Source organism: Lutzomyia longipalpis, chromosome 2 (assembly GCF_024334085.1).
Source record: "Lutzomyia longipalpis isolate SR_M1_2022 chromosome 2, ASM2433408v1".
In the NCBI taxonomy this organism is placed as follows: Eukaryota; Metazoa; Arthropoda; class Insecta; order Diptera; family Psychodidae; genus Lutzomyia; species Lutzomyia longipalpis.
In genome coordinates, this window is record NC_074708.1 from 11,216,869 (window position 1) to 11,231,898 (window position 15,030).

At 33.4% G+C, this 15,030-nt stretch overlaps 3 protein-coding genes across 6 annotated transcripts in view; 1 reads left to right on the plus strand and 2 right to left on the minus strand.

Annotated features, from left to right (window-relative positions):
* Positions 1-15,030, minus strand: part of LOC129790699 (transmembrane protease serine 9-like) — a 776,474-nt gene that overhangs the window by 614,668 nt on the left and 146,776 nt on the right. The gene's annotated exons all lie outside the window — the stretch shown is intronic.
* Positions 1-15,030, plus strand: part of LOC129790638 (protein split ends) — an 89,198-nt gene that overhangs the window by 52,698 nt on the left and 21,470 nt on the right. For all 4 annotated transcript variants that reach the window (XM_055828235.1, XM_055828238.1, XM_055828236.1 and 1 more), the window contains one exon: positions 13,883-14,890. In XM_055828235.1, the coding sequence (XP_055684210.1) occupies positions 13,883-14,890 (1,008 nt within the window). The remainder of the gene's footprint in view (positions 1-13,882; positions 14,891-15,030) is intronic.
* LOC129790747 (alcohol dehydrogenase-like) lies at positions 3,080-5,160 on the minus strand. Its single transcript, XM_055828440.1, has 2 exons — positions 4,301-5,160; positions 3,080-4,228 (listed from the first exon to the last, which is right to left on the minus strand). The coding sequence occupies exons 1-2, from the start codon at positions 4,942-4,944 to the stop codon at positions 4,111-4,113; spliced, it is 762 nt and encodes a 253-aa protein (XP_055684415.1). The 5' UTR covers positions 4,945-5,160; the 3' UTR covers positions 3,080-4,110.

Below are 15,030 nucleotides of genomic sequence, written 5' to 3' on the forward strand. Positions count from 1 at the left end.
CTTTTCCCCCACCACTTCATGCTACATATGTATTTTTTTTACTCTGCCAAAGAATAGAACTTGTGTATAGTTTCTCTCACCCATAGTACATGTGCAATGTGAAAATACTGCGCAATTTGATGATGGCAGAGGAAGAAAATACACAAGTGTGTGTATTTTGTGAAAATGTTTTTATATGGATGTAGGTGGTGTGTATTTTTTTCCTTCACAAAAACACTGGAGTCGCTCTTTAAAATACCCCGTCTTCTTACCTGTCTCTTTCTCACGTATTAGGAATGATTGTACAAAAATTGAGAGAAAATTGATACTCGCTCGTTTTGAGTTTTTTTTTGTTCCTCAAACTCATTTTATTCGTGATTTTCTTTATATACATACATATAATGCCAATAAAAGAGTTGAAAAAAGGAAAATAATAAATTTGATTGTACCACGGGAAGGTAAACATTTCTCTCCATATCGGTTGTGTTGGGTCTCTTTCCAACCAATGTGAGCATACTGCGAAAGGTGATTATCTTCGTTGTGAAATATTTTCTTGATTACTCTACCAAATGCAACATCCACGATATGGTGAAAAATGACGTGGGTTAGGTATATTGTAGTTGTGAAAATTATAGATAATATAAATATAACATTTCCCTCCACACTTTGTAAACTCCTAAACTCCCGCATTTTGTAAAAAAAAATGGTTGTAATAAAATACAAGTGAATACCCCTCATATTTACATTATTTTATGAGTTGCTTTTTTCAAACATAACGAAAAAAAATCTCTTAGAATTTAATTCACATTAATTCCCCATTTTAGTAAACATGGGAAAGAATTGGATGAGTCCACAGAAGAATTCTTTATTAGTTAATTCTTCCTCAATTCCTCTATTTGTATTCAAAATAATTTCAACAATTCCTCACATTAAATGCCACATGCGGTAGAAAAAGTAAATAAGAAATTTTTGTAATAAATTGCTGAGAATTCTCGTAATTGTTTGGCGACATGAGATAATTTTCATGTATATTTCTTCTACTGCTTTCTAAGCTCTCCCTGATTAGACAATAAAAATACGTTTGTATGGTCACGAAAGAGATTTTTTCTATGTGATATGGTGATTATTTATAGATAAATTAAATGAAAAAAAGAATGGCTAGATTATTTTCAAGAAGGGAAGGTGTATGAATAAAGAAAGAAGTAGGAGTAGCACCTTGTGTTACACGGTTAAAATTTATAGACGATGACAAATAGACTGTTTACACTGAAAGAAAAAAAAAGAAGACTTAAATTTGTAAATAAAGTCTAAATTATGATGCAATTAAGACGGACTTTTTATCAGTATATCATAAATTATCATGAGTTCGTACTTTCTTTTAGATTCAAGAAGTCATTTGTGGGCTTTCCAAGTTAGAAGCTTTCTATTTTGCATTAAATAAAAAAATGTATTTGTAAAATATATATTATGTAGCTACTCAAAAAAATATTTATTTACTCTTCATTTCCCAAATAAAATGATGATTATTATTTTCTTTTATTCCACTTCACAATAAATTTAATTTTCCAAGAAAATACTCAAGTCCGCCTTGCGGAGATTGTTGATGTTGATATTTTTCTTCTTTGGTTCTTCACCGTGTATTGTTTATTTTTCTGTGATGAATAAAAAAAGTAAAATATGCAAATTGGAAATATGATAATAAACTGCACCTAAATCAAATTCATTCTCCACCCATTTTTCACGTGAGTTTTTCTTCAACTCCCCCGTGAATGCTTTTCCGTGAATTAATTCAATACCTTTCGTATTATGTAGGTATCGTAGTGGCAATTGCTATATATCTCTCATCTCTTTTTTTATTTTCTCTATGCATGAACTCCTTGGAGGTTTTTTTTTTAAATTATCAGAGATGGGAATTTATGACATGTATTATTTACATTTTGAAAAGAATGGAGAATTAAGAATAGCAAATATGATTAAATTAATTAAAAAATGTTCTGTTTTTGGAGCTTGAGGACAATTGAAAGCTCTAGAAGAGACAATGAATATTTTGACATAACATATATTTGACACATGTCTTATTTTCTTGTCATGAAAAGAACTGTCAAATTTTTGACATTTCTTTTTGTAAACAATTTCCCATGCACGTGACTGTCTGTTTGCTTGCTCAACGCTCCATCACCCACAATCCTGTTTCTGGTGGGGATTTCATGCTCAATTTTTCTCTCTCAGCATTAATTAGAGTTGTTTAGTTTGTTGTGACATTTGTGGGTGGATTTCACTTTAGATGACTTTCGATGGTGTGCAGCAATCCATATAGAGGACCATAGTGGGAGACACAGGGAAAGGAGGGGGATTAAAAGCCATAAATTGATCCATTTATTTTGTCACCCAGCGACATTTGTTTGACCTCACGAGTGACCCCATCGTGAGACTATTTTTGTTAACACAAAAGCTCCGTGCAAAATGTCTCCTCCAGTCTTCTCTGCCACACAAATTCCTCTAACCATCACCAATCGCGAATAATCCTATCAGTTTTTTTTCGTACCTCTCTTCTATTTCATTTTCAACACAATTTTTCACTTAATGGATGTTTCACAATTAATTTGTTGGTGGATTGTGTGTTTGTATGCCGGTTGTGCCTTTACAAAATAGTTGAGATTATGTAGAGCTTTAAAAAAGTGTGAGAATGAGATGGGGACAGAGGCAGTCTTTTTTCAGCTAAATTTTTCAAAGAGTTAGATATTTTCTGTATGGCAAAAGTTGAATGTTGGCAACAACTATATGTAGATATGTACATATGTTATGTGTATACAACAGTGTATTTATATATATTTTTTCTCTATTTCATGCTATTGCCTATAGTATTTTCTTATGTACTATGGGTGTAGAAAGATGTATGTATATTTTACATGAAAGCACAAGAGATCATTGAACTCTTTTCTCTTTGGACATTGAACACACGGCTAGATGGCTGCGAAGAAGGTATATTTATATATAGTGTGGTGTATTGAGAAAAAAAGACACACAAGTAGCATAAAGAGTATGAGAGAGTAAAAAAAGAAGCACACCAAGACTCAATAATAACTAAAATTATTACATACAATTTATGAATATTAAACGATTTTATTTTTTTTTGCTGGTTTATTCCACTTCTTTTTCTCGTTAAGCCAGAGATACTTGAGGTTGACTGGGCAAATCATGAGGAGCAATTGCAAGAGGGGAAAATAATCACGACGATGGAAAATATATGTATAAGTAAATGTAAAATAACGTGAAAGATAATTGAGTACAAAATTACATATTGACACTACTTGCAAATCACACTTTGACTTCTTCTGTAGCTCATGATGATTCGCTTGTGAGGAATATGTTCAAAATTCAAAGAAACACAAGATGTGTCGTTTCTTCTCGTCAAACATTTCACATGCATCAGCTTTTACTTCACTCGCAGAGATCCATTTTCTTAAATCTCATGTAAATTACTGTTTGTGTACAATGTAAAAGTAAAGCTCAATGTTTGAATTTATGTACAAAGTGAAAATTATAAATTCATGTCACCAGGTCATGTACTCAATACACCATAACAAAACTTTGAGAATTGCTTTTTTAATATCCTAATGATGAAATAATTGTTCACAAATAATTCTTCAGGCTAATATCTTTCCAAAAAAGTAACATTCTTGAGAATTTACATTAATTTTAAATTTTCTTATTTTCTCCTATTTCTCATTTGCCACTGGTTTGCATCAAAGAAAAAATTTAATATGAAATTAATTGAAAACAGAGAGATGCAAATTTTTTTCTCTCTCTATTCTTTAAACTGTGTGGAAGTCGATGAAAAAACTACAGAAGAATGTCAGATTTTCTCATGAGATTTTTTTTCAACTAATGCTGGAAAATATTCTGTATGTAATGAGAATTTCCACATGGGGGCTTTTGTTAATCATAATTAAAATTTTTATATAAAAATTCTAGTATTTTCTATGACGACTTTCCTCTTAGTTTTAGGCTTATTTTTTATTACGAATTTTTTCCTATTAAATTCTTTAGATATTTAATTAATAAATCTTTAAATAATCATTTTTTCTTATCCTACGTAGTCACTCAGATTTAGCAATAGAAGGTTAAAGATTAATGTAGTATCGGTGGTCCAATGTGTTCATCTAATTTATCATTTTTAACAATCCAGACACTTCCATTCTGACCGTTCTCAATGATCTTCACCACGGCTTTTGCAACACTCTTCGAACTGCAAGCATCAAAGACGATTAGTTTAACGTTTATCAGTTCTTAGAAGTATTTCCTATCGAATAATACTTACCTCTGTACTTTGAAGTTTTTCCACATCTTCAGCAGAGCCAATGTTTTCATTTGAAAAATTTTTACTGACAATAGAAGTGGTGTCATTGTACCTCCTGGACAAAGGGTAAGGAAGCGTATTCCCTTATTTTCACGTCCGTATGCTAGAGATCGCGTAAAGACAACAATGGCGTGCTTTGTAGCGCTGTACGTTGGTAGAGAACTCGTTTGATAGATCCCTGCTGTTGAGGAAATGTTGACTACAACACCACCATTACCTTTTCCCTTGTCCACCCTCATGTGCTCCATGGCTAAAAGAGTTGTTGTAATTGTTCCACATAGATTCACTTCTACCATCTTTCTCGGGGTGCTCTCGTTTAAAATTCCCGCGCAATTCACAACAATATCCAAATGTTTGACGCTTTTTGCAAAAATCGTGAAATAATGTTGAAGTTCTTCCTCACAACTAACATCTACACAAAAGTACATAATGGTTGCATTTGGATATTTCTGTCTCCAGTTTTTCACTAAATTAGGTTCTTTAGTTTTAATGTCTAGTACGGCAAGATTTTGAATTCCTTTCTTGAGGAATTCTTCACAAATTGCCCTACCAATTCCACCAAGTGCTCCCGTAACTAAAGCACTTTTATTCCACTGGAACACCATTACTACTCAATATTTGTACTAAAATTGAAGGAAAATGCAAAGAAGAGGCTTCTTTTATATTTATAACTATTATGTCTATTAAACGATTTACAATAGGCCATTTTAATTTTTTCACATCCTTAGGATTTTCCATTAATTATATATAATTTTTTTATTTTACTGATATTCTTACGTATTGATTGATGATTTCCTATTAAATTCGATATAAAATAAACGTTGAAATTAATTTTTTCTATTACATGGGATAAAACTCAATATAAGTACATTAATTTATTCATAATCAAACGAATGGGATTCAACTTAAAATTCTTAAAGAATTTATTATTATATTATAATTCTACCTAGATTGATTCTATTCTTTTATTTTTTTAGTTCTCACAGAAATGGAAAAATCTTTTAAAAAAATTATATTCAAAATTTAACTTTTCATTCACACAATATAATTTACAAAAATATGTTATTCTCGTTTATTTCTCTTTAGGGGAAGGCATCTCATTTCTTTCGCTGTTTTATTGCATCTGAGAGCCATGTCTTATTATTTTATTATATTGCAGAGAACCATGTTTCTTTGGGGAGTTTTCTAATACTATGTTCTCTTTTATGTTCAAGAAAGATAACAAAAGTTTTGACATTGTCCTAAAGCCTCGGAGGCGGAACATATCTCATGATTCTACCCATAATAATGTTGTGTGTATATAATATTACTTCTGGCAAGACATTTTTTTTTCGGTTATTACATTGGGAAGTTTTTTTTGCTTTTCTCCTAGAATTTTTGTCAAGTCTGTAATTCTTTGTTTCATTCTTTTGCAAAATTTTTGATTTAGAATTTTGATAATTTAAAGAAAAAATGACATTTTTCCTATAAAGCGATTGATTTGATTGGATCTTTTAAACACTTTTCAAATACAAACATTTTCTATAGTCTTCTAAAAGTAAATTCTCAAAGTATTTCGCTTCTAAATTAGCAACATCGTCCGTTTTTCAATGATGCGTAATTAAGCTTTTGCAGATGACGCGAGAAAGGCTATGCGAAGGACAGAGGAACAAAATTAAAAGCTTTAAAATCTGCTGTTTTTTTTTAACATTTCCTCAGCTAGAATAGCTAGAATGAAATCAACAAAAGCTACGTAGCTTGGTGGAAAAACTTTTTCTCCCACAGAGCTTTATGACACTCTAATAAAATAAAAAAACCTCGATGTTTTTTTTCGGATGGAGACTAAAAAATATTTTAATTTCATTCTCTGCACAATGAATTGGGATATTTTGTATACCCTCATTTTCTAGATGGATGTTGATGGGGGGTGTGAGAATATGGTGGACATGGTGGAAATGAGGAAAAATCTGCGTTGAATTTATTTTTTTAATGCTCTTTATGGTAAAAACTTTTAGTGCTTCAGCTGCAATAAAAATCCATTTGATAAATGTTGCAATTTTTTCAACATATCTTTTATCATGAAGCCCCACACACACATGCTATTCTTTCCATAGATATATTTATTTTTTAATATTTTTTTCCACGGATGTGGTGTTATTTTTTTTTCACTATGCTTCCATGGAATGTTACACAAATGGAGCGTTCATGTGTACAAATGTTTTTTGGGGAATGTGATGTAAAAATGGGTGGGAAAAATCGATATTTGGAGCGAGAGCCAGGAGAGCATTGTACCAAAATGCTTTATGTAATGTTCTATATGCTGTCGGGGGGTTTATTCTGCTGCGAAGGGGTTGATGTCGCAGAGGGAGAGAACACGATGTAGTACGGAGAAAAACTGGACACATAAAACCTAAATTTCGGTTACACAGAACAACCACGAGGAGTTTAATTTGATATGAAAAAACAAACATAAAATTGAATTATCATCCTCGTTCATTCTCAATTCTCAAACCCTGTCAAATTTGCATTTCCTCCTTGAAATTAAAATAATCGCATTTCAGGATAAATAATTTTCCACGCCTTTGAATGCCTTTATATTTAATTTTCTCCTACTCCTTTATTGATTTTTCAGTTGTTTGTAAAAAAAAATATAGGTAGCTGAATAAAATTAAAATTAAACTTTGTTCTATCATAGAATTTCTTTTATGAAAACTACATATTTCTTTTTAATTATTTATTCAACTTTTAGCTGCATTGCTTCAATACGTTTAAATCTCCTTGCCGCACTAGAGTAATATCATCTATAAGGGTGGAATTTTTCGCACTATGTATGAAAAGGGGATGGAAACATTTGCTACATAATACTGATTCCTTGCACTTTACTGTTAAATTCTGATAGTCTGCTATATATGGGAAAATTATGCAGGATGGGCGTAAATATACATTCGAAATTCCGCACATAGTTTTCCAAGTAAATTCCACCTACTTCCCTTCGCTATATACATACATATACACGAATGTATTAAACCCGAAAAATCCCTAAAATAGAAATGTGTGTGTGTCAAAAAAAGAGGAAACATTTTCCTGTGGCGCAGGAAAAGAGGAGTGATTTTTTTCCCTATTTATATTTTCCAATCCTCCATACAAGCCCCTCTTGTGTAGGGCTTTCAATGGGTTTTCCTCTCTATGTAGCGAAAATTCGCATGCGCTCAACTTTTCTCCCTTCAGTACCATCTCACTATCGTTCGGGAGGGTGATTATATTTTCCAAAAGCGACTAAGGGTTGGTTTTGCAAGAGTGAATGAGACACATGGATACGAAAAGGGTGGGCGCTTTTTTCGGGAAAATTACAATCCCCTCCATAGAAGAGAGCTCCATGGCGTATAGTGTCATGAAAACTGGTGCCGGAGTAATGCGGCAATGGGAGTGAAAGAGAGGAAAATATGCCATTTGGCAACATTTCCCGGGTCGAGAACTTTTGGTGTGTGACTCATATAGTAGCGACCTTTTACATAAGATGAGCTTTAAAGCTCTACAATGTGGATGGGTAAAGTTGTGCGATGGGGAGTGGGGGTGGCGTTGAAGACTTGGAGTTGCCATTGACTCCATCTTCCTTGTGGAAAATTCACATCTCTAATCGTCCGCACACCTTCTTCTTCGTAGTCTTTCTTTTGCTACCAAAATACTTAAAGGCGCCCTTTTTTCCACCCCCAATTAGGCACTGTGCTCTCCCACACTCCCAGGACGAGCATTTCTTCCTTTCGCGCAACTTTGGTGATTATCCTTCTCTCCACGATCTCTCACTTCCTTTTCTACTTTCTCATCCGTACTTCCATTCTGCAGAGTTTCCTCACCCTGGGGATTGAGAGCATGCCTAAGGGATGATAATGGGGGGTGTGGTACGGGTAAAAAATTCCATCCAACAAAATGTATGTCGCTCAAGTGTTTTCACAGAGGGTGGTAGCTCTGTGAGAATGGTTATAAAAGGTATCCAAGTTGTATGGGGAGGTTGGTGTGGGAGATGGCACGGGGGTGAAAAGTGTGAGAAAATAGAAAATGTACACAAGGAAGATGAATTCGTGGGAAAATGCTGAAGATTTTGATCCCTGGGACGTCTCTTGGATCATTAAAGTACTCACAAATTTTCCATGCCGCTCACATAACAATTGTGTGCGGGAGGCAGAGCTTTAGCTCATGGGGGGTTTATGTGGGTGGGATTTTGCTGAATAAGATGGAGAGAATTTTTCATCCATTTGCCAAATTTTTCCTACATCCGGCTTTGGGGAAAAGCAGTAGTAATCAACTCATAGAAAGTTTCTCCATTCCTTGGCAAAAAAGAAGGGGATTTGAAATAAAATTTAAAGCGAAGGAAAATTCAAGAGAATATACATCTCCACAAATAAAATCATTCAGTTCTTCAGTGATTTTAATGAATTCTATAATTTTGGAAAGCTTGCACTTGTGCCACATTTAAATTTTAACTTTGTTATCATAAAATTTTCAGAAATTTTTCAAAAAGAGATTTCTTGAATCTCAACTTCTTTTCTATATAAAAAAAACTTTCATAAAGTGAGTAACTTTTAAATTTAAATAATTTTATGTACAAATCATTTTTAAAATATTCAAAATTGAATTGCGAGAAAATTCTTCCTAATTCTAGCTCTTCATTCCCTCTGCGAAATTCATTTCCAAATTTATTTTTAATTTCGTTCAAAACATTTTCAATTTACAAATAAATTCCTTGATTTATTTTCTACGCAGTATCAATGGCATTTACGGAAGAATTTCAATCAATTGGCCATACGATATAGAATCCTCAACCACCCTCCATTGACGAGAAGAACCCTCGAGAAATTTTCGCTAATTCAATTTTCCATCTAGCTGGGTGTTTTTCTCTTTTCGCAGAATATTTTCGCTCTCACCCACCCTACGTATGTTTTTTTTTCTTCTACCTTTTCTCATTGCAAGGATGTGGAGGGGGGGTACTATACATAGCAGAATATTTCACTCACACCTCGTGAAATTTTATTTTTCCTCTCTGCGGTGGGAAAATATTCAAGAGTTGAAAAATACCACAAGAAAATTGTTGAACTGCTCAGGGCAAATAAGAGAGGGAGGATTGTTGGTGGCAGGAGAGTGGGGCTAGGTGGAGGGGTGAGGGTGTTCTAAACTCTAGGGATTCTCTGGCAGGGGGGTGGCTTGGATGGAGACTATGTATAAAAACTGAGTGAATTTTTCCTCACAGAAAAATACGTGAATTTATTTTCAAATGCTCTCCATCGATTTTTGTTCTCTCTCTCATGGGGGGTGGTGGTTGTTGATGAAGGTGCAGGATTGGTGTGGAGGAAATAAATTTTAACAACAAAGTTTTCCAGACGTACTCTATGTATATATAAAATTGAAGCACAACAAACACACTATATAGACAAACACCGCAATCAATATCTACATATATATGCGAATATGTATGTATTATGCTGCGAGAAGGAAACACGATATAAGGCAGAGAATGAAACAGAAGAGAATATAAGGCAACTTTAAGCCCAGATGAAAAAAATAATTGCAATTAAAGTAATTGCATTTTAAAATTACTAGTAAATTGCTATTTGAGATAATCTCTCCTCTAAAGAGATACAACATTGCGCGAGGGCAACTGGAACGACATATCGAGAAAAAAATGAGAGTTTATTGGACAGTAAATTAATTTTCTATCATGTCTGGCCTTTTTTTATTATTATAGTATCGACTGCAGAGTCTTGGTATCGGTTGAACGAATGTTTTTAGATTGAGTAGAATTATATATAAATTGGTGATAACGTTGAGGCAGTTTCCTTTGGGTATAACGTTTAAAATTAGACGTTAGAGTCGTAAAAGCTCAATTTAATGATTTGCAGCTCTTCCTATATATAATTCTATTTCAGATTGACTAATTTATTTTTAGGCAAAGTATTGGATATATTGCTTAGAAAGAAGCAAACAACAATCTCCAAAATTTTAGTATCAATCACTCAATTAAAGAAAATTATTTCCCATCATGTTTAAAGTTTTAACAATCCTATGATTTAAAATTTAAAGAGAATTCTTGTTAAACAATTCACATTTGTACGTTGAAAGCTATTCTTGTAGGGAAAAATTTATTAAAACAACGTGTGGCATGCAAAAAAGAAACGTGTCGACGATAAAATTTAATAAACAATGAAATAATTTTATTGATTTATTACCGTACAGAGATATTAAAAAGAAAATTTCCATATTTTTTGAAGTCTTTATTAATTTTCTCATTACATTTTTCATCGTCATATATACAGAAAATCTCTATGTAGTAATAAAAATTAATAAAAATGATGTAAAATCACGCCATGTGCTGAATTGTTTATATTAGCACTTCTTTGGTGAATAATTCAAAGTCAAGAAAGGCTCGGGTGTTTCGTGAAAATGTTTCGTAATTAAACCTTCTCTGTCCCTTTGAGAATTATTTAAAAATGAAACGTGCTAAAATATTCAATTGAAAGATGGAATGTGCTGAAATTGTATAAATTAACAATGAATTGTTTTATTTTACATAAATATAGCTCAATTTTCTCTCTTCCCTCTCTCCAATGCTAAATTACATTTAATCTTACGTGTATGATAGTTAAATAAAATTGACATTTATTGATTATTGGGCGTATGAAAAGCAAGTTTTATGGGGTTTTTTTTACTGTGATAAATTCATTTTTTACGATAAAATTTGAATTACATTTGCGTGAGTAATTATGCTGATTGGATTTTATGTATATGTGTGTGATGTTAAAATGAAATGCGATTGACAGATTTAGATTGGAGATAGTATAAATATTAATATTGTATGTAGAAGGTGAATAGTGGGTACATGTTTTTGAAAACATTGCCAGATTCTTGCACAGACCTTTTTTTCTGTTCGTACCTTTGTAATCTTTTAGATTTATCGTTTATGAAAATGATGAATAGTATGTAGATTTTTCCATACTGCTTCTTTTCAATTGATTTTTATTAATATTAATGCTGCATTGATTTTTTCTTCAAGTAATCTTTTAAAGATTTATTTTTGATTATTACTGAATAGTATTATGTGTCATATATGGTGTATTGACGTATTTGTATGGAAAAAAAGATTGTTAATAATAATTACACCTGTGTGCCGCTTTGTAAAACGCACATGTTCACCTTCATTTAGTTTATTTACCTCAAACGCTCTCCATTGGTTCATAATTTACACACACTATTTTTTTTCTTTAAGGTTACATTGCGTTAAGTGTGCTATATAAATGTTTGTGGATACAATATAGATGCGAAGAGAGACACATTTTGTCTATTTTAGCAATTGTATGTCTATTTTGAGTCACTTTGGGCTGTCTTTCTCCTCCTCGTGCCATAAAATACATTACATAGATAGATACCTTTATGAAAATTACAATAGAGAGACCATGAGTCTGTCATTAGGTCAAATTGAGCTGCTTGATTGAATTGAAGTAGGGAGGAAATTTTCATGTCATTTAATGTCTTGAGAACACTTTACAGTTAAAGACAAAATTGCCTATAGATATGACGGGGAAACCCAAAAGAAAAGAGACTTTATGCTTCATGACGTTGTTTCAGGTGAAGAATATTCAATTGAGATGAGAGAAAATGATTTTTATAAATTTTCCAGCATAAAATGATCAATTTAATATTTGAAGAAGATTTTAATGAAACTCCTAAATATTTAAAATAAATCCTAATTCTATGTTTGATAGCTTAAACATAATTATTTCTGTTATTTGACAAAAAGCTTAAGGTTAAAATATCTAAAGTTCACCAATAAGAAGTCGATCTAGTTCCAGTAACTTTTACACAATTTCCTTAACATAAAATCAGTACAAAGTAATTTAATAAAATAATTTCACCGCATAGAAGAAGAGACAAGAAGTAAAATGGAGAGATTCTATCTAGCAAAGAACTAAATGCTATGAGGAAGATATAGAAATATATATATTGTGAGAAGTTTCACTCAATTCATGTTGGGATTAAGTCAAGACGGCAAATTGGATGAAAGACTCTGACATCCCTGATAATACTCTCTTCCTCAATGCTTGGTTATATCTTTCTATATATTATGAAAAGAGATATTAGAATGAAAGAAAATCAATGACCTAATACGTGGTGTATGTGCCATAGAACACATCCCACATTTTATATGAGACGTCTTATCCACTTTTAACGATTAAACATGAAATATCCTTTGAGAATGGATTGTGAGACTTTTCATGAAATATGATCGCCATAATGTTCCTTGACAGTGGAAGGCACTATAAAGTCTTTCACACAATTTCATTGCGAGCAGCCAAGCATTAGTTTTTCTCATCACCCATTTGCAGGGAGTGGGAGATATGTCTGTTGAGATGTGAGTGGGACAGAATTGTACTTGACCGATTAAGAGTCTCTTAAGCTCGTTTATCTCGTTGTACAATCATCTCTCATTCAATGAATATGACCGATTATAGAGTTAAGATATTCTCTGTGTTACAGACTTTTTTCTTCTTCTATCTCTGCTCTAGACATTTTATTGCCTATTAGTGAATCTATTTCATTGTGAGATTTTATTTTAAGTCCAAATGAATAAATAAATCTCTTTGAGAACCCCAATTCGCTGTTTAAACACTTTTTTCCTTCGCTCTTCAAATGCACAATCTTTCCATCAAGAATCATGCCTTCGAACTGACAGTGCTAAAGGAGTTTTCTTTTGCACTTCCTCGTCTATTGATTTTTTTCTCTCCATTATGCAAATAGCAATTAAAATTCACTATTTAGTTATTTATAGAAACTCCTGCTTGTGATTCTAACTATAGACTTGAGTTGTATTCTATGGATTATTTCTATTTATTTATTTGGAAATGAATTCATGAGAAAAATGCGAAGAATAAAAAATAATTTCTTATTGATTTTCCATCCAACTTTTGCATCCCATTGAGCGGAAATGTTGAAGAACATCTTCGGAAATTGAAATCAATTGAAAAACAGTAATTATGGCGTAAGAAGGGGAATTCAGTAATATACCGGCATATAATCTCTTGAAATTCAAGGATATTTTCAAGCCGCTTCTTTCAGCTATATATAAATATAGGTATACTTATAGTCATGATTGCAGTGAGAGAAAAAAATACTAGAAAGAAAAATTGATTATTATGGATTTCATTTAATTTATGAATGACTCAACTGATTATGAGTTTGAATTATCAAATAAATTGATCTATAATCTAATTCAAATTTACCTTACATCAAAGATCCACTGAGAAGGGAATTCGAATTAAGTGAGAATTTACCAATGAACTTTTCCAGTCGTTTTATCAATCAATTCAGATTAAGACTAGAATACAAAGTGAGCTAGATTATAGAATTTTTACAAAAGTTCTAGAGCCTTTCTGCCGTTTTATCAAGTAATCCAATAGTAATCACTAAGACGTCAATGACCGCAAAGGAACCTATTAATATGCATCAATAAATAAATATTAAAATTAGAATGAAAAGAATTTTTCTTAACGCAGATTATTCTTATTCTTTTTCCAGATATGGGCGAGTTCAAAGTGTCAAAATTCTCACAAATTCAGCGTCATCAGTGGCCGGTAGTTTATCGTCCTCCGCTGCCTCCGCAACCGCCACCCCGTCGTCCGTGTCAGGTGTGCCAAGTGCTTCGAGTGGCAAAGAAAGTGGCGGTGATGGAAATGTGGATGAACCGAGTGGTGGATCCCCACCCTGTGGAAGTACCACAGTGGCTGGTGGATCAACAAATAGTGGTAGTAATAGTAGTAGTAACTGTAATACTGGTGATAGTTGTCAAACAACAGCATCTGGAGGTGTTTCGGGCAGTGGAGGAACCACATGCAGTGGGCTGCCATCGATGCAGCAGCAGCAACATGGTGGAAGTTGCCAAGCGTCTGGTGGCAGTGGAAAGCAGTCGGAATTGTTGCAAATTCCCACGAACAGTTGTAGTAATTCATCAAGTAATAGCAAAAGTAGTGTTAATAGTGGTAATAGTGTGTGTGCTACGGTTGCCTTCATGGACATCAAGAGCGCCTCGAAGGCCCACACGGCCGAGCATAAGTTTGACGATCGTATATTAACCACCGAGTACTATGAGCCATCGTCGATACCGTCAGCGGCGGTATTGAGTAGTGGCGGTAGTTCACCCCTTTCATGTTCATCATCTAGTTCAATATGTGGTAGTAGTGTAGCATCAAATTGTGGCGGTACGGGTGGCGGAGTCGCATCGGCGACGTCACCCACAGCCGCGCAGCAACAGTATTCCACCGGATCCACTTCGGTGGCATCACGATTTCCCTCCAGTAATAGTCACGGTGGCTGTGGTGGTGGCAGCGGGGCAACCGGCTCCGTTCCCAGTAGTGGTGCGGACGAGCATGCGTCCAACTTTGAGAGGACTTCATTCTATGAAAGAAATTCAAGGAGCACCACTGATCCCGATCAGTATATCAGGCGTCCCAACAACTACCATTCGACGGATGTTCGTGGCAGAGCACGGGATCGTCTGTATCGCAATGGCCCCTATATGATCGACAGGTTTGTCATTTATCCTTGAATTTCTTTTAAAAGCTCAAAAAAGGAGTCTATTCAATTTTATTCGTATCATGATCATTTTTTTCCGTTAAAAAACTGAATCTTATTGAGGATTAATTTATTATAAAAATACAAAAAATCAC